Source organism: Lichenostomus cassidix, chromosome 5 (assembly GCF_008360975.1).
Source record: "Lichenostomus cassidix isolate B80296 chromosome 5, HeHo_3.0, whole genome shotgun sequence".
Taxonomy (NCBI): Eukaryota; Metazoa; Chordata; class Aves; order Passeriformes; family Meliphagidae; genus Lichenostomus; species Lichenostomus cassidix.
This window is the reverse complement of record NC_139486.1, coordinates 43,103,327-43,122,581: the sequence shown is the minus strand read 5'-3', so window position 1 is coordinate 43,122,581 and position 19,255 is coordinate 43,103,327. Positions and strand designations below refer to the sequence as shown.

The 19,255-nt window shown below is 40.4% G+C and overlaps 1 protein-coding gene and 1 long non-coding RNA gene across 8 annotated transcripts in view; one reads left to right on the top strand and one right to left on the bottom strand.

Moving 5' to 3' along the window:
* LDLRAD3 (low density lipoprotein receptor class A domain containing 3) overlaps nucleotides 1-15,227 on the top strand; it is a 107,333-nt gene extending 92,106 nt beyond the window's left edge. For 4 of the 6 annotated variants that reach the window (XM_085062663.1, XM_085062661.1, XM_085062665.1 and 1 more), the window contains exons 5-6: nucleotides 10,288-10,633; nucleotides 12,267-15,227. In XM_085062663.1, coding sequence (XP_084918789.1) covers nucleotides 10,288-10,633; nucleotides 12,267-12,528 — 608 coding nt within the window. In that variant the 3' untranslated portion in view covers nucleotides 12,529-15,227. The remainder of the gene's footprint in view (nucleotides 1-10,287; nucleotides 10,634-12,266) is intronic. The other 2 variants (XM_085062664.1, XM_085062662.1) reach the window with 1 other exon arrangement.
* On the bottom strand, nucleotides 3,263-5,681 carry LOC146436475 (uncharacterized). 2 transcript variants are annotated; one of them, XR_014852907.1, is made up of 4 exons: nucleotides 5,482-5,681; nucleotides 5,262-5,350; nucleotides 4,546-4,683; nucleotides 3,263-4,413 (listed from the first exon to the last, which is right to left on the bottom strand). It is a non-coding gene; the product is annotated as an uncharacterized LOC146436475 (long non-coding RNA). The 2 variants fall into 2 exon arrangements; XR_014852908.1 differs by having other exon boundaries at nucleotides 5,440-5,498.
* Nucleotides 15,228-19,255: the final 4,028 nt, after the last annotated feature.

The window sequence follows — 19,255 nt, the reverse complement described above, 5'->3', positions numbered from 1 at the left end:
TGGAGGAAAGGTGTCCAAGTGTCCTCTGTGCATTAAAGGAGGAGACAAGCTCCTCCTTCCTTTATGAATGCATGGCTAGCTTCTAAGGCTTACAGAATTTAATGATTTGTCAATGAAGTATGAACTCCTACTGAACTTGGCATAAGAATGGGATACAAAATTCTTTACAGGAAGACCTCCATCCTCATTGTTAGAAGGTGGTTTTTGTCTTTTTTCTGTTTATCTGAAGACAGGTTTGATGAAACAAACACCGGTTTGTCAGCTCACCAGGAGAAATAACCCAAATTTAGGTTTTATGGAGTGTTTTGGGTTATTTGATTGGCCGGGTGAAAGTGTTGTTCTTTTTTTGGCTATAGTATACCGTCATAGTATACTATGTATAGTATACATTGGCTAGAGTATACATTCAGGACTGTCAGACGTCTCAGGGTGCTTCCAAAGCACACCTAGACCACTCTTAGCTCGAGGGGATCTGTTCCAGTGCTTCATGCTCCTTACCACTTAGCAAGTTGCATCTCACATTAGAGCTACCCATGTGAGTTGTAAGTTATTGTGGTGCTTTGCCTTTAGGGGTAAGTGGTTCAGATGCAACCTGGATTGTAGATACGTAAAATTTATAGGATTTTTGGTATTCTTCAGAAAAACTTTGAGAAACTCTCCTGAGGACATACAGGAATGATAGTGATGTACAGGAATGATAGTCCCTATGATAAAACAGTCAGAGTGGTTAGGGCACCTGGAAGTCTGAAGGCATGGAGGCATGTGGTGCTGCAGCAGTTTATTCACTGACAAAGGCAGCAGCTCTAATCAATTAGACACATGAAATAAAGCTGTGATCTCTTGCATTAATCATTTGGGGCATTTCCCTGCAGTGTTTGAAAGTCCTGCACTTACCTTGTTAAAGCAGGCATGGTTTTGATTTTTGTTCATTTCAAACTTCTGTATTTAAAAATATTAACAGTTTCCCTGCAATGTTTTCTTCAGCCTAAACAATCCCAGTTTTGACAACCCTTCTTGATAGTGTCTGTGTGGACATCTGATAATTCATGTTGTTCTCCACCAAGCTCTGATTCACCTTTGGTTTTTTTGGGGTTTTTTTTTTGGTTTTTTTTTTTTTTTTTTGAAAGTGTGATGGCCTTATCTGGATACATACTTGAGCAGACACCTTGCTAGAGCTGGATTTTGTTGGGGTTGTATTTTTCACTGCCAGTTGACGTGCTGTTCCCTGCTGACATCTGACTACACGTGATCCTGACCATTTCTGCTATTTTCAAATAATTTCTAATTTTTATCTTGTCTGGCAGGGTTGATGTTTCCTAACAGCAAGCTGAATAAGCATTCTCTGTCAGTCAGGTAATTACTGAATAGTTTCAGGTTCAGAGCAAAGCCTTTAGGACCCCTCTGAAAAGCTTTCAATTTTCTAATGAGCCACTGGCAGCCACAGCCTTTGAATGCTTCCCTCCCACTCCCTATTTTCAGTGTCATATTTTCTGATGAAGTGACATTTTTATCAGAGGATGAAAAGCACATGTTTATCTTCTTCCTGGTGTTAATGCCTTCCAGATGCTTGTTAGTGTCCCATTTGTGTACACTAGCTTTCAAATGCAGCTTTTTTCTTTTTCTTCTCCTTGCCTCATTTGCTTCTCTGTTCTTTCTTCTCCTCTCTCTTTCTCTGGCATTTGACAGTCTGTGTCTTGTGACCAGGAAGGCCAAAAAGGGCTGTGCAATAGCTGCTTTCACAGTTTGCTTCTTCTCTGCTGTTGTATTTTACTCTTCTTTGTGGCTGAAAGGAAACATTAGTTTGCATGTCAAACAATTGTAATGCAAAGTCAGGATAACTTTAAGGAGCAAATCTCATAATGTAACTTCACACAGGTGCATTCTCTGGTGGAACCAAGCACTGAGCTTCGTCTTGGTTTGGACTGAGTGTCCAAACACACATCCACACACATCCACTCAGTTGTAGTCTTGCTTTCCAGTCTCCCTTTGCTTCCTAGAGCCAGAGGATAGCCTGCAGGCTCTTGCTGGAGTGGATTTGCTGCTGGTTTCTTCTGTGGCATCCTAGAAGCTGTCATTGAAGGGGCATTGAGTAGGTATGAATGGATGATGTGAAATGAAACCCTAAGAAAGGTATTAGGTGACCTGGAGGGTGTTGTCTGTCTCTGTGGATTTGTTTCTTTTTTTACTCAGGATCACAACCTGCTCATGGTTTCTAGATTGTTAGGATTGTTAGTATCTTGAACAAGTGAAGCTATGTCTTCTGTATCTGGCAACACCTCTACTTCACAATTCTAGAAAAAAAATAGGATTGACAATAGTGATATATAAAACAGGTCAGGGATGTTGGACTAACACTTTTTCAAAAATCTGAGCCATTAAAATACAGTTCTTGAAGGATTAGACTAAGTTTATAAACTGATTATAAACTTACTCTACAATAGATGTAAATCACACTTAAGCAGTATTTCTTGCCATGTATACCTGACTGCAGGCTCCATAAACCCTGCACTGCATCTCTTCAAGCCTTATTATCCTTCTTACACTCCAGCTGTTCACAGCACTAATCAGCACCCAAGAAAAAGTTAATGTGCACATTCTAGCTGATCTCTGTGTGTCTCTTCTTGCCAGCCTCAAGAATAAACACTATAAAAATGCAATTCAGCTGTCCTGCACAGCATCCCATGTTCAGCTTTTTCCAGACATTCTATTGAAATCCCATGCATTTTTTCAGGCGTGTAGATCACTCAAAATAAAATGGTAACAGTTTTGCAATGGGTGTAATTTAGTTTCAGACCTGATAAAAACACAAGGATTTCATCCACAAATTTTCATTTTAATTAGTTTACTTTTTATTTGTTGGTTTTTCTGCCTCCTAGATATTCACATGATTCCAAGGAATATTAGTGGAGTATGTCATGGAAACTTGGCTTCTAAACACTTGGAGCAAGAAAGGCAAAGCCACCCATGGCCTTTGACAAACCTGTTTTCCCTCATACTTTTGCCTTGGAACTGTACTGAAGACCTTTCCAAATTAATCAAGGTGTGTGCTTTTGCACTGACAGGGCGCTGATACAATGTCTAAGCTCTTACCTGCTTCAGAGCTCCAATTAAACTTTGCAGAAGCAGGACACTGCACTTGCACATAGATTTTTCCAGTGTTGCCAAGGGTAGAAAATAGTATGCTTTACTTAAAGAAGTGAAGTTGAAGCTGGTATTAACCAGAGTCAAAGTATCATTAGGGCTGGAAGGGACCTCTTGTCTCAAGAGAGGGAGATGCCACAATTTCCTTGGACAGCCTGTTCCAGTGCTCTGCCACCCTCAATGTAAAGAAATTCTTCCTCCTGATGAAGTGGAACTTCTTATATTTTAGTGTATGTCCATTACTCCTTAAATACTGGTGACTGGTGACTTGGGTCGTGCTGGTTGAATTTCACAGTTTTGTTAACTTTTCCATTCAAGCATTACATTGTTTTAATTTTCAAGCCTATGCTATACTACTGTATGTATATCCTGTACTATTTCAAGTATCCTATACTACTCATTAATGGTACACAGTGGATTACACAGCAACCAAAGACCCTGAATCTGGACTTTTTATGGAGTTGGGGGATACTGTTTGTGACTGGAACAATGTGAGACTGTAATATCTCTTGGAAGATGAGGGGCAAGGAGGAGGCTACCACTACAGGATTAGTGGCTATTATCTCTAACTTAGGCATCTTGCTTCAACTACAGCTAGAGTCTGGGAGGTGTGTAGTTGTCATGTGTCTTGTCAAGAACACCAGAGCATGTTTATGCTGTGAAGATAAAATGTTTTTTATTTTTTTTTTATTTGTTTTCTTTGGTCTTCTTTCTTGATTTGTTTTATAAGCTTGGCCTGCCAAAGAACCTTCTAGTAGGTGCAGCTTGATATTTTCCTCCTGCAGAGTGGGTTTAATTTAGTGCCTGGATGGGGCCAATAGTAGCACAAGCCCCTAAAGATTTCAGTGTTTCAGACTCTTCCTGAGTAGCATCTTCCTGTCACAAAATATTATGAGAACTCTATAGTTACTAATTTTGTGGTAGCCTCCTTGATGGTGACCCTCCATTTACAAAGGAGAAAGAGGAGACAAACACAAGTTACTGAACCACTCCATTTAGAGAACATTTTTAGAACAAAGTCCTTCCTTTTTATGTTCTGCCCCTGCTCTTGGGCCTGGTTTTTTGTACTGGCTATGATTTAATCAAAGTACACCACTATCCTTTTGGGCCGTCACGTGTCCAGGAAGTTCTGCATAGATCAGTGCTGGAGTAATCCTGAATTACATTTGAGTAACACTTTAATTTCCTCTTTGGGCTCCATCCAGCTGCCAAGCTTGGACCTTTTGTTTCAATGTTTTATGGCAGATTTTGGCTTTGCAGGTTTTTACATTGCTGCCAAGTTAATTTTAGAACTTGAGTTGCCATGACTACTGCTAAGTATTTCTTAGTTCTCTACCTATTTGCTCAGTTTGCTGCTTTTATTTTCTTTGTGTGTGTGTGAAGTGCATGGAGTAATTACCCTACCCTGCAGAAGATAAAAAAGGATGGCATGTGAGAGGTGAGGCTCTTGATCTTCAGGCTGACTCAGCTGCTCTTTTAGAGCAGCTGCAGAGGCTTGAAAGCACAGCTCTTGTAGCGCGTGGTCAGGATGAGGATTTAAGTCTGGGGAGGAAGGCACGGGTAATGCACTCATTCTGATGCACTGAATGAGACTTGCTGGCACTGCTTCTAATTCTGCTGACTACTACTGTCCTGAGGTTTATCTGTGTCTTGCTGGCTACTAGTATAACTATATATAGTTCCAAGTCTTACACTTAGCTCTGCATTCTTGGGAACAATAACCATCGCTTTTCTCAGAGCCTCTAAAGTGCATTATACAGAGAAATCCTATTTCATTGCTCAGAGCTCAAGTTGTTACATTAATACCAATAATGATTTTTTAAATGTACATTTGTATATGTACAGCTAACAGGTTCTTCATACCAAGAGATCCTACTCAGTTTATGCAGGCAAGGTCATGACTGTCTTTCCAGTCATGTGAAAGAATAGGCAAAGATAGAGCATCTGATGGTATTTAGACTTCTGATTAATATTTGAAACACCTAGACTTTTGAGGAAAATGTAGTTCTTGTTGGTGTGAAAGAGCCTGGGAGAATGTCCTGAGAAAGCAAGAACATCACTGTCTAGTTTTCAGGTGGGGATAGCAGGGCAAGGAGCCAGGCAAAGGTGAAGAAAATTACCTGATAGCCAACTTCAAGAGCTAGGAAAAGATCCACCCTTTGCTCCAGCTTCTTAGATCAAGGGCTGTTCTGGTTGCTGTGGTTCTGGTCTGTGGGCATTAGGGACACTTGTGATTAGCAGGGAGTTAAACACAGGATAACCTGGTGGCATTTGAAGCCAGGACATCTGTGCGGATACCTTTTGACTGTCTTTGTGAAGCCATCACTGTTATAGACATACCTGGAAGGAACTTCATCCTGCTGCTTTCCCAGAAATCTTACCCATTTACCAAGTACCTGTTAAGCAAAGATGTAATCATATTGTATTCCTCGGGCCAATTCCCTTAGATGTAGTCTGTTTAGTATGTGTAACACCTCCATTAGTGAATCTCTTTAGTGCCTGAAACAGAGAAAGCCAAATCAGGGCAAAAGCACGCTTTGAATGCAGTCGAAAACAAATCCTTGTCTCTGGTGTCTATAGGAACTGTGAAGCTGCTGAGGAGGGGAACAATGGTAACCTAGCATGAGACTTTATGAGGTCAAGGTGCTGTGTTGTCTGAGAGAGATCTTGTTTGTAACACCGAGAAGGGCATTAGGGAAAAAAGAAAATTTAGAAAAACATCACTAGAATAAAGAGTATTCTGAAAGTTCACTGCACAAAATATATGTAAGACATATTTTAGTGGGACATAAAATCATCAAGAATAAGAAATTTAATAAGAGTTTTGGGAGACTTAGCTGGAAGCCCTAAGAACTCCAAGCACTGAAAGTAAATAATGTGCAGAGGCTCTGCCTGTCTGCATTTGATTTTTGTTGTCTTTAACCTTCCAAGCTGCAGCTCTGCACTTTAACCAGTTGGAATTTAAATGTGTTGTTACAGTAGCATCTTTGTTGGAGATGGACCGTGACTCGTGCTCATTAAGGCTACAGATGTCTGCTCAGATTATGTATTTCAAAAGCTTTTTCTCCAATGAACTGTGAAAAGCCAGGCTTGAGCAGAGGATTGTGAAAGATAAAAAAATAGCCTCTCATCCCAATGTCTGGCAGACTTAATGCAGTTACTCTCAGATCTTTTTTTAAACTTTGAGACAGCAAATTTGTTCACAGTCAGTAAAATAGACCTCTGAGTACAACCTGCTATGTTTCCTTTATCAGTGTTTTCCTAAATTATTCACAGGACTTCTTACATGCCAAAAATCTCTATTCTGTGAATTCAGCATTTCCAGATACTAGGGTTTAATAGGCATAAGTGGCATTGAGAAACTGTTTATATGTGGCATGATTAGAAAGTGGATCTTCTTAAGGGGGAAAAAGGCACAAAATAGTAAATACTCCATGAATTTAAATTAAATTTACTTGCCCACTCACTCTTTCTTGTGAATTTGCACTTAGTAGCAGAGCAGACAGAACTTTTTAAACCTACCTGGATAATAACTGCTTCTCCTGGGAGAGGATAACTGAATTGCCAAGAAATTCAGTTCAATGACGTGTGTGATGTGTAAACATTTACTGAAAGTTATTAGAGCAGAGCTAAAGAGTCATGGATTTTGTTTCCTTAAGTAGTCATGCATGTCCAGCTGAGAGTTTTCAGGTGTTCTTTAAATCTCTCTTTCTCCCTTTTACATCATGTGCAAAATGGATAGAGGTTCATCAGGCAGTCTCAGCTCAGTACCCCTCATTTCCTTCCACACCTTTGTATATTCACTAGGCTCTACAAAAAAAACCAGAACGTCATCAAGGAGTTCTCATTTCAACATGATCAGGTATATATGAAGACAGAGCAAAAACTTGATGTGAAAGTCTCTTGTATACAAAACTGCCTCATAGTTCTGCTACTTCTGGTTTAGCTGTGCCATAGGACAATTTTCTTCCCAAAGTATTTCTTTGGAAGACCATTAAGGGTAGTTCACCTCTATAGGGCTGCAAGCCAAGCAGTGCTGATAGGTTTGGGTGATGCTACTTTCATCTTTTGCGGGTTTGGATATACTGACGTTGCTAGAAAGACAGATTAGGTGCAGGTTGGTTTTTCATGGAGTAAATGATATCACAGCAGAAGCAAAATGCCACTGGACTTCACTTGTGAGGGTGGTTTTCTAAGAGACCTTAAGATTATGTCTTCTTGTCTCAGAAAACCCACTGATAAGGGAAGAATAAGGTTGTTATTGTGGTAAAAGAAGACTTAGTTTCAGTGACAGCTAAATCTTCCTAGTTAGAGCTCCATCTCGGGTGCAGTCTGTTCCTGGATGATACACGTTCAGGGAGCTGATTCTTTGCATGGGGAGGGTGTCTCTGTGCAAATTCTCCACACTGCCTGGGACACAAGGAAGAGTGCTTGACAAATGGATCAGATTCTTTCTTCTTCACAGGATATATCTGTTCTCCTCTGTGCAGTTTCGTTTTAGAGACACATGGGCTAGAATTAGCTGAACTGATGGAGATGCTAATTCCAACCCAAATGCAATATTGCTATGTTGGGCAGTTCAAAGGTCGCACCAGACAGCACTGTTCAAAACAGCACCCTAATAGCTCTGCTTCTGGTTCAGAAACCTCTACACAGATCTGCAGGCATGCCCTTAGATTGCTCTGGGTTTCAGAGAGACAGTGAACTAAATGAGAATACAAGAAACAGATCTAAACACTTGAAAAAGAATGGAGTTACTGGTAAATAAATGATGTTTCATTAGCCACGGTAATCCCATATCTCCAAAACAGCATGTTAACTGCAAAGTTACCCCAAATCTCTGCAACATGTGTCTATGGTTGTAGCATGAAAAGGATTGTAAAACCAGATTAAACGTGTTTTGTTTCCCAGTGTCCTAAAGCTCATCATCCAGTCCCATCTGACTTTTGACAGAGTAGTTTTGCTTCAGCAATCTGGTTAACCTGTTTGGATTTATAGAACTGTTTCAAGCATGACCTAAAAATGCTATCCTAAACAGGTGGATAACTTTAAAAGTTTGGAAAAAGAGTTGATGTTTAATTCACTTCTCTCATTTTTCTTCCCTTTTAGTAAGGTGGAGATTACACAGAGAAGGGACTATGATGCTGGAGAATGACTCCATGGTAACTAATTAGGTCTCATCCAGTCTGCAAAGGCATCCTGTTTTCAGCCTTATGCCAATGCACTGTAATCAGTGAGCCAAGTTGAATGAGTGTCTTGTGGTATTTTACTGGGATGTCATAATATATTTACCTTCCCTGCACTTGCTGTAGGTACTAGTATTCATCCATGGGTCAGTCCTTGCAAATGAACTTCTTGGTGTTTGCATAAAAATGATCTGCTTGTCTTTATATTCCCTGTGCTGGCCCTTGCCTGTGATATGTGACATGAATTAATTTCTCAGCTGTTGAATTTAGAGAGTGTATTAAAAGAGCCAGAGTAATATGTGATGAGCTGTAATTAAAATTACTAATGCATGTCAATTCCTTTCCTTCCTTGTGCTTTCATTTACATTCCTCATGCAAACTTGGTTCACTTTGCTGAGTGAGCCAGAGACCCAATGTTGACTGAAAACTGTGATTTCTGCTTTCTCTAGCACAGTTACATGGGGAAATAAAGTTAGCAAAGATCCTCCCTGAGGTGTTACACTAAGGTGTTAAACTAAGTATCAAGAAAAGTCTGTGGCTTGCAGCTGGCCTGCAAAGCTCTGGTCAGGGGTTGTAGTGGCATCTTCAGTAGAACAGATCGATCAGAGTGGTAGTTTACATAGTTGGTAGCAGGACCAATAGGCATAGAATTACAGAATGGTCTCAGTTGGAATGGACCATGAAGACTATCTTGTTCCAGCCTTCTGTCGTGAGCAGGGTCACCTTCCACTAGACCAAGTTGCTCAGAGCCCCATCCAACCTGGCCTTGAGCACTTCCAGGGATGGGACATCCACGGCTTTTCTGGGCAACCTGTTCCAGTGCCTCACTACTCACTGTGAAGAAATCATGTTTTCTTTGTTCTGGTACAGTATTCTTTTTTTCCATCTCATCTCTTCTTACATAGGTATCTGTGCTTTAAAATGGAGATATTTAAAGGATTAGCCGTTTTATGTTGTGTTATCTTACTAACAAATGCAGAAGCTATTTTTAGTGATGCTGGAAATTGTGGTTTAGTGTTTAACCATGGAAGTGAACTACCAAAATCAAATGCTGAGAGAGAGATACCTAAAGCATCTTGATGAGAACAATGGGTACTTGAGTAAAGCTGTTCTGTTATGCTGGGCACAGTCATTGTATATTTCAGTATCTGTTGTTAGAGAAATGTATTAGTGGCTCTGTTGCAATTCTGAATGACTAAAAAGCAGTTTTGCTTGATAGGGAAAAGAAAGAAAAATCATATGCTAAGACTTACTGTGCCAGCCTTCTGCAGTAGGAAATTAAGAATTTGGATGGATCATGCACTTGTAATAGTGTGGATTGGGGTACTGTTTGTTTGGCTTGTTTTTTACTCAGCCTCATATTTTTCTTGAGGTAGATGAATGTCAGAATAGCCTGTTTGAGGCTGTAAGGATTTACAGGCTGCACAGAAAAGAAAAATCCCTGCCCAAAAAAATATTGTTTAATGGCTGCATAACCTTGTGAACATGGGGCTTAAATGGAGTCAGGGGAATGTAAAGCAAAAAAAAAAAAAAGATAGTTAAGTATGGGGCCTTTTACATCTCTGATTCTTGTGAGCTTTGCCAGGTGCAGCTGAGGTACTGTGGTTATGGCTTGGAACTGGGTGTCACCTCTGGAAACAAAAGTTATGACTGTTAGATAGGGGTGGGGGATTATCCCATGATAATGCTCATGCTTCCTACTATGGTGTGTATTTTCCTCTTTCTCAGCTTGTCTCTCCGTAGTAGTTTATGTGCTGGCACTTACTTTGGCTGGGGATGGACTCAGAGATACTCTGCCAATCTCCAATCTGCATGTGTGTGCTTTTAATAAGCTCATTTCTCACAATCTGAAGGAAAAAGGAAAACTTTTTGTCACACGTTTAACAGAAAACACAGCAAAGGCCGAAAGCAGTTTTACATGGAAACCAGTCTCAGGCTTCCTTTTCCTTTTGCTTTGCAGAGGCAGGGAGCGGCCAAGATTACGTGACCTCGGAAAATCAGCTGCTTTACTACCCAAGTATTACCTATGCCATCATTGGCAGCTCTGTCATTTTCGTCCTTGTGGTGGCCTTTCTGGCCCTAGTGCTGCACCACCAGCGGAAGCGCAACAACCTGATGACGCTGCCGGTGCATCGCCTGCAGCACCCTGTGCTGCTGTCCCGCCTGGTGGTCCTCGACCACCCTCACCACTGCAGCGTCACCTACAACGTCAACAACGGCATCCAGTACATGGCCAGCCAGCCCTACCACAGGCCAGTGGACCTGGACTCCCCACCATCCTATTCAGAGGCCGTGCTCGACCAAAGGTATGTACAGGAGCTGATTCTGGGATCACCAAAGCGTCACACTGCTGGTTGCAGCTCTGGGTAGTCTGTGCTGCTGCTCCCCACTTATTGCTGCTTTAGACAGAACTCCAATATTGCACTTCTGTCGCCTGCATAGGGTCAAATTTCAGTAAATCTGAACTCCTTCTGTATATGAAAAATTCATGGTGCTCAGGTCCATTTACTGTTCCTGGTAGTAAAGGGATTTGAGGCAAACTTAAGTCATGTTCACTTAGCACATGTTGTTGGTTGTAAGATTTGGAGAATGGCAGGAGAATGTATCACTTGTCTAGTAGTGATATCCTGTGCCAGTTTGGAATCAAAATGTGAAAACTGAATTTGGAGTTTTGCCAAAAAAGCCCAGCTAAGTTGTAGTCCACAGCATTGAAAAAATACTGCCCTGTTCGTTTATAATGCGTATGTAAAGGTGAGAGAGTTCTTCAGTTGTTGTATAAAGAAACTGTATCATTCTTCTGCTCTGCACTGCTTTCCCTTTACCAAGAAAAGAAAAGACTAGGATCTGGAATGGAAAGAACTCTTCTTAATTTAAATAGCTGAAAGTGCTTTGAAGTTTGGTGTGTGTGTGTGTGTGGCTTGGTTTATGATGCTTTTGTAGTTACAACACTAGTTTTATTTGTAGATAATTAATAATCTTCATTTTAACCTCTGTCTGTAGAGTCTTTCCAAACTTTGTAAACAGACGTCCCTTCTACATAAAAAGGACATGGTATGAGCTTTAGCAATTCAGATTGTTCACAATCATCCTGTTGGTATTTTCAGTACAAACTGTGGGATTTAAGAATAATAGTAAATCCCTATTCTCTGCTGCTTTTGGCTGCAGATCCCTTGTCTTAATGGTGACTTTCATAATAATGATATCTTTTCATTATTAAGGACAACTAAATGAACAGGTATCCAGATGGTAATCACTTCTTACCTGTGCTGATAAAACCATCATCAGTTTCAGAGCTAATTGCTCCAAGGGCCTATTACCAATCTGTTCAACCCTTCAGTGCCTTTACTTGCTTGCTATCAGAACCACAGAACAGTTTTCCTGAATGCAGCACTCATCTTGTCTGTGCCTACTTAGCAGTTGCTCTGCATGTGATCTCATGACAGCCCAAGTGATTTGTCAGTGTGGAAAATTCAGTTTGTTATTTATTCGTAGACTGTAAGCCATTAATCTCTGTCACTTAGTGGAGGTTTCCTTGGAGCTTTCTTCTGTTCATTATCTATAGGTGTAAATCCACCACTTAATGTTATTTCTTTTAAAGTATTTTCTCTGGTGAAAATGTTACACCGAAAAGTTTTTTACGTCTTGCACAGCTGTCTTTGAGCCAGCTTTGTTGGAAATCCATAGGCATCTAACTCAGCATGTGTATTGTTAAACAGGTTGTAATTACTATGTTACACCTTGGCCAGAAACCTTGCTTCCCCGTGGTGGTGTGGATATTTTGAAATTACCTGAATAATGTAGGCAGGTCTGAGGTCTCTTGATATGTGTCATAATTAAGAAGCTAAGAAATACTGTTTGGTTTTTTTTCATAATTGGAATGCCATGTACTGTCTTCTGTCCCACAGTCTTCAGTAACTTCTTACTCTGTGTGTCTTACAGCAGACCACCTTGGTTTGACCTTCCTCCACCGCCTTACTGTTCCGAATCTGAACTCCCTAATCAACCAGACCTTCCTCCTTACCGCTCTCGGTCGGGAAGCTTGGCCAGCACAGATGCCCCCATGGCAGAAAGTGCTGTGGGCACATCCAACAGCTGGACAAGAGATGTCCATGGCAGCATGGATGGGCACAGAACTCTTCTGGAGAGGACAGTAGATCAGAGTGATTCTCTGGTCAGCCACACTGCTGAAAGAGAAGTGTAACTGCTCCAGTAGTTTGGATGGCAGGAAGGCATTTACTGTGTCTGTGTGGATTAATCTGCTGTGGCTAATAGGTTTCCAGGGGACATGTGCCTGAATTATGACTTGGTTTGGATTCACACTGATTTAATATCTGAGTTCAGCATTTTTGGCTCATCAAAGGTAGAGCAGTGAGGGCTAAACCTAGAGTCACATCAGTTCTCCACAATATTTCTGTGAGCAAGTTCTGGTTTAAACAAGTAAGAGAAATATCAGTGCTTTGTCAAAAGAACTGATGAGATGTATTTATTGGACTGCTTACTGTATATGAATGTATATATGTGTGTTTATAATACATACAGAAGTAGCACACGAGAACTGTGCCGGAAGGACTCTTGTTTTCAGACTGCCTTCCATTCTGTCGACGTGGGACTGTTTCTTCTTACTGTCTGGTGCCAACTGGTGGTCACTGAAGCATATGAGAGGCAGTCATTCTGCTTGGAGGTCTGGTGCTCAGTGCCAGACACCTGGCAGTGCCCAAATTGCAGAAAATCTCCTACTTGACCCATCTCTGCATGGCCTGGAACATTCTCACTGTGAAGGAGTTTTAAGCTTGTGAGGATGCAACAACTCTAACTAAGCAAGGCTATTTTTCCCAGATGCTGGTATCTAGGCCAAATTTTGCATGGGTTATCCCAGCAGCACCACAAAGGTTGGGTCATTTGTCAAACGTCAAGGCTGATACAGAGGCACTGAAGCTTCTCAAAACAACAGAGCAAGACTTCTTTTCCTGTGTGGCAAAACATTACTCCATGCGTTCCCTCTTAACCCCCACAACTAAACAACAAAACAAACCCCCAGATTGCTCCAGCTAAAGCTTCAACACCAAAACCAGTGTGAGGCAAACACCCAGCACAGAAAGCTTTAATGTCAATGACTAGTTTGTTATATTTGTAAAATACATGAAAGCAGGTAATGCGGTGAAAGGTGTTGGGCTTGTCATCCCATCTGCAGCATGTATGTGTACATGCATAGATACATGTGTGTAATACTGTGTGTTGGTATGTAAGATGTGTATCACATGGGTTTAGTTCTACTGCACCACAAGAACTCTAAACTGTCAAAGTCTCATTTTGCATAAACTCATTGGTTTTTACAGAGTTTGCATTATTCACGTTCATTTGGTTGAAATTCTAGCTTCTGCAGAAAACCAGAATTATTTATGTCTCTTCTGTCCTAAGTCTTGCAATGGTCCCCTGTCAGATGTGTTTCAGTGCACCTTGTTGAATCACCCATGTGAAAGCACCTCAGAGGTAAAGGCATTCAGAGTGGCAAGAGGGAAGAAGCTGTGCATTTAAATGCCACTGCAGTGCCATGCTTGTGCTCAGTGTACAGAAAACAATGCAGTGTCTTCCCCTTGTCCAAGGAGAAATTTTCCTTGAAAAATTATTTATATTTGTCTATTCTACATTAACCACTGGTTCTGTGTAAAAGAACTGTGTCATTAAACAGACCTTGCTGTTCAAAGGAAGTGAAGGAAGCTGACTGCCCACACCTTGTGCTTTCTTCCTCCCCATCTTTCTAAGGTAGATTCTTTTGCCCAAAGGTCATATACTCAGAGCCCAAGAATTTGGAGTGTAGGTAAGGGAACAACTCAAATTCAGTCTCAGTTCTCATAAATACACCTGAATTTTTGGGTAGGGGTGGTTTTTTTTTTCTTTTTTTTAATTTCCAGCTCTGGAGTCTATTGCCATGATATGCAAGAGGTAAGGACCAGATAGATTTACAAGCACAGGTCATTCCAGGACTGAGGACATGGTGGGGAGTCCTGGAGAATTCTAATGCTGATGAGCTGGGCTGACTTTGGAAGCAGATTAAGGGCAGCCTTTCCTTGCAGGCGTAGGCAGCCTGTGGTGAAGTGTGTTGGTGAAGACACCCCTAGGTCCTTGTAAAGTATTGTACAAGTGTGGGTCAGATTTCATCCTTGCTGAGGACTCAAGCAATGTAATTATGCTGTCCTGCACAAAGCAGGATTTAGCTTTATTACTGACTGACCAAGGTCATAGGCAGACTGTTGTCATTGTCACAGAGCAGACAGTTATTCTTTATTCTACAGGTAGATCAGACTCAGGTAGATGAATGAGTTAATAGTACAGGTGGGTGCAGGGGCATCTCCTCCTGTGATCACTGGACCCCACTGTCCCTCTTGCCTTTCATTAAGGTTCTGTTTGGCCTCTGTAAGAGAGCTATGTTATGCTGTATCTGAAGTAACCTTAATGGTTTTCTGTTACAGTTTTAAAAACTATATTGGTTTTGAAAACAAACCATTGAAGAGTTTGCAGTAGTTTCACTGGAATTAGATATCATTCTAATTTTGAAGTTGCCTAAATCTGTATTAGTGAAACTAAATCATTGCATCCAATATCCCTCAAACAAGCCTTCCTGGGGGATTGCATTTCACCATGTGTATTCTAAGACACCAGAGTGTGTGCAAACCAAACATTACATGCCTATGGCATCTGGAAAACATTGCCTTGCATTGCTGAGAAGTGGGAAAAGAGTGAATATAGCCTGTTTCTTCTGCCTTCTGTGTCAGTCACTGTCATATATGTACATATATATATATATTAAAAAATATATATACTCTTTCAGGTTGTGTATATTCATGTAACTTTTGCATTAAGATGATCCATTTGGACTTCACAAAAAAAAAAAAAAGGAAAAAGCATTCTAAATGGTGTGATGTTTTCCCTTCCAGCTAAGGGTGTATTTATCTTTGTATAGGAATCTTCTAGTTTTTGAGAACACAAAAGGAGATTGTGCCTTTCTGTTTGAATGTTGAGTGGAGAGGCTGTTACCTACATTTCTGAGTGTTGTTACATATCATTGTCTAGAGATCCAAAAAGAGTGACAAGTCTTGTCTTCCTCTTCATTGTTACTCACGGGGACCACTGAACTTTGAGGACTACAGCAGTTCAGTACCTTGTTCCAAAAAGGCATACTGAAACTTGGGGTGGCTCATCTTACTCCAGTTTTTTGGTTTGTAGAACAGGTTTGCTAGGCTGGTTTCTTTGGGAATTGCTGTAGTATCACACAGAAATAGTTTATGATGTGTCACTTCTAGTGTGTTAATACAGTGCTACACTGCATTATTCAGTGGAATCTTTGGGAAATGTGCTGATGAAATTAAATATTTCATTGAAAATCTTGCAGCTTGTAAGGCTGAAGTTAAATGTTCATCCCATACCACATAGTAGGGTTTCTTTTCAGTAGCAGGTAAAATTGGAATTGATCATCCTATTGTTTGCAATTGCTCTTAACCTTCTAGTTTGATGATAGTCATCCAAGAGCTTTCCTTTCTACTTAGTATTTAAACAAATGAATATTATTTCAAAGACCCATTCTTACAAAAGTAAAATCAATTAAAGTTTTCTTCCAGAGCCAAATTCGGTTTACACATCTGTACTGAATGGTGACCACTGTGTTGAGTAGTTCTCCTCAGTGCAGCTATTAATATATTTGAACAAAAGAGTTTGAAGAAATGACTACTTGAGGTAAATGAAGGCATTTTTGAAAGAAGGTCATTTAAATACAAACAAATAAAATTCAGGAGCTTTGAGTGTCTGTAACCTCTGCTGAAATCAAGAGTGCTGTGTATGTAAAATTAAGCCATTAGTGATTCCACTTGATAGTAATCTGAAGTTCCTTGTAAGGCAAATTACCATCTACCTCTCTGGTATTGGAAGTGAAAAACTGGAAGTAATGCTTTTAAAAGAGAGCCTGTGAATAATTCTCTTGGCTCTTGTCTGCAGTGACATACACAACAGCACTGACTGCATTGCAATTTTTAAATAACTCTGCATTCCTTCTCCCTTTACTTTTAAGCCAAATCAGTTTTATTTACAGCACTTCACTTTGATACAGCTAATAGGGCCCTTGTGATAGATTTAGAAACTGAGTGGAGGAAAGAGATGACTCTCCGTTTAATTAATGCTGCAGCTTGTTAATCTTGTGCTCTTTACTTTTAGACATCTTAGCGAAGACAAATGGCTTTAGTAGATAAGAAAAACTATTAATGATGAAAAGGATGGAGGGACACTGATTCTGGTTTTTAATGAATATTTAAAATTGTATAAATGAAGAAAAAATCTAATGCTGTATTTTTAATGTGGTGATCAAATGACAAGTACTGTTTTTAACTGTTGCTTATTGGAAGCTACTTTGCATATAATGCCTGGAACTAAAATGGTAAGACAAGGGCTTTTCTTGCAGTTCTTACTAGATCTGCAATATTTTTTTATTAACACAAGGTTATATTACACCCATGGACTAAAATATGGACTGCAGAAAGAATTTCAATACTATGCTGGGTGCTGCCTGAATGTATCCCAGTATAGGACTGTGGCCTTCGTTTGTCTTTTTTTTTTTTTTCTGATTTGAAGGGTTTTGTCAGCTTGAAATGGAGAAGTTACTTAAATGCTTTAAGGGAGGTTGTATGTTGAAAGCCAGCCTTGTCTTAAACTTTTGTAAACTGGAAATCGTCTAAACTGGAAATCGTCAAAAATGTATTCTGTATTCCTGAATAAAACTGGTGTTTTAATACTGTTCACAAGTGAGCATGTCCCCTGTCTCATGAAGTCTCAGTTGTTACAGTTTTATGGACTCCTACATGAGGCTTCTTATTTCTTTTGCATTCCATGTTAAGTTTATTAACTCTTCGGTGAGTTTTAAATATATTTTTAAAACAATGTGATATTGGAAACCCACACGTACCTGTGCTTGTAAAAATATACTGATCCATATGTCTCCATATTTATACAAATGAAAACTGCTTAATTTCATAATTTCTTATTTTGCCATCCTGTTTGTGTTACCAAAGATGAGGTGTCTGAAGCAGTGGTGTTTTGTTGTGTGCTTTGTTGTAAAGCTCTAGAGGCTGCAGCAGAGGTTGGTGCTCTGTGCTGGCTGCTGTATGTGGATTTGCCAGCAGAGCCATGGGGCATCAGCATTAGCCTGTACCTCCCCTTCTGTGTGCCACTTCCCCAGCACTCCTGTTCCCAGCACAATGTCCCTGTTTATCTGCAGGTCTGTGATCCACGTGCCAGACGCGTGAGTGTGATTCCAGTGGAGATGCTCCGTGGAGGCAATGTGGCTGGCTGCAGTCCCAGAGCCCTGGACTCACGACTCTGCCCCTGACAGATGCCTCATGCAGGCACCACCACTGTCAGGGGAGCCATACCCAGACACACTCCTTGTCAAAGTCCTGTCAGTCAAAAGACTACTGTAAGAAGTACTCCTGATATTATAAAGTTCCCAGACTAAGGAGAACTAATTCAGATGTTATGTCTAAATGAATATAAATATACAGAGGTTGACATATTCCACTTCTGTGATTCTTCTCCACTTGCTACCTTCACAAAGGCATGCCAGTTTTATTGTTATTCTTGTTAATTAAATCATGTGCCCTCACTGAGATTCTCAGATGGAAATCTTTGTTTGGTGCTGGCAAAGTGCCCCAAAATAGTTGTGGATCCAGAATTCAACACCAGAGGCACAAGGGAGGTGGAGCTGTTGAGGCTGCCACAGTGGATCTTTGCAGGGGAGGGAATACTGGGGTCTCAGAGCTGCCTCATACAGTCACATCCCAGCAAGAGCTATGCTTGAGAAATGTTGATAATAAATACTACCCAGCTAAGCTCCCTAACTAATCTTTTTTATTCTCTCTGCTTTGATTTGTTTAAAGATCCTAATTTTTATACCTTAAAAATTAAATAGGTAGCAGTGATTTCTGAGAGCAACATTTTTTCTTGCTGGTTTGCAAGCAGTCTTTTAATCAGTCAGCCTCAGTTATCTGTAAGAGAGAGAACTAAGCAGCTTTACACTGTTCAGGGAGCTGTTGTCCAAAATGATGTGCTGTTATTAATTGAAGCAAAGACATCTTCATGTGGAAATTCACAGCTCTTCTTTGCTTTTCAAAGCAAAGTTGAGGGTATGCATATTGCATAAAGCACTTTGGAAAAGTACTGGATTGATCTCTCTAGGGAATTAACTTTTCTGTGTATCTGCCAAACATACTGTGAATAGATAAATTGAAACATGATTCTCTGCTTCCCAAAATTCCGATAGTATTCCTTACAACCTTATTGTGAGGACCACTGGAGAAGAAGAGGTAGAGCAGTTTTGGGTCTGATCTGACCCTTAACATTTCTGTGGGAATGGTCACAAAGTGTTTCAATAATGCAGTTGCCTTGATGCTGGTGACCATGCAGAAGATTCCCATTCACTGAGAATTTATTTGGGACCATTACTTCCTATATGCTTCCCAACAGCCACTCTACAGGTGGCTTTTTCTTTTTTTTTCCTACTCTTGTCTTACCTAAGGTTAATTCCTATCAGTTACCCTGAGGTAAAACCTTTTATCTCTCATTGTTTGGTACCACAGCCTGTAACTCCTCAAATTCAAACCACTGTCATTTTTCAGCAAAAAGGACTATAACCTTCATCTATGCAGGAACTACAGGAGTAGCAGCTCGGCTTCACCTAAACCTCTCACTTCCAGAGGAGCACCCTGGCAGCATCAATTTGACTGAATGAATCTGACGCTCTTACATTTATTTGGAATACCTGCTATTTCCTTGACAGATGCAAGTCCTTTTGCAGCACAGTGATGACGAAATATGATGTTGTGTTTGACAGAGTATATTTCTCTTCTCATTTGTTTGTGACAAGAGTTATTTCAAAAAATGCTCCG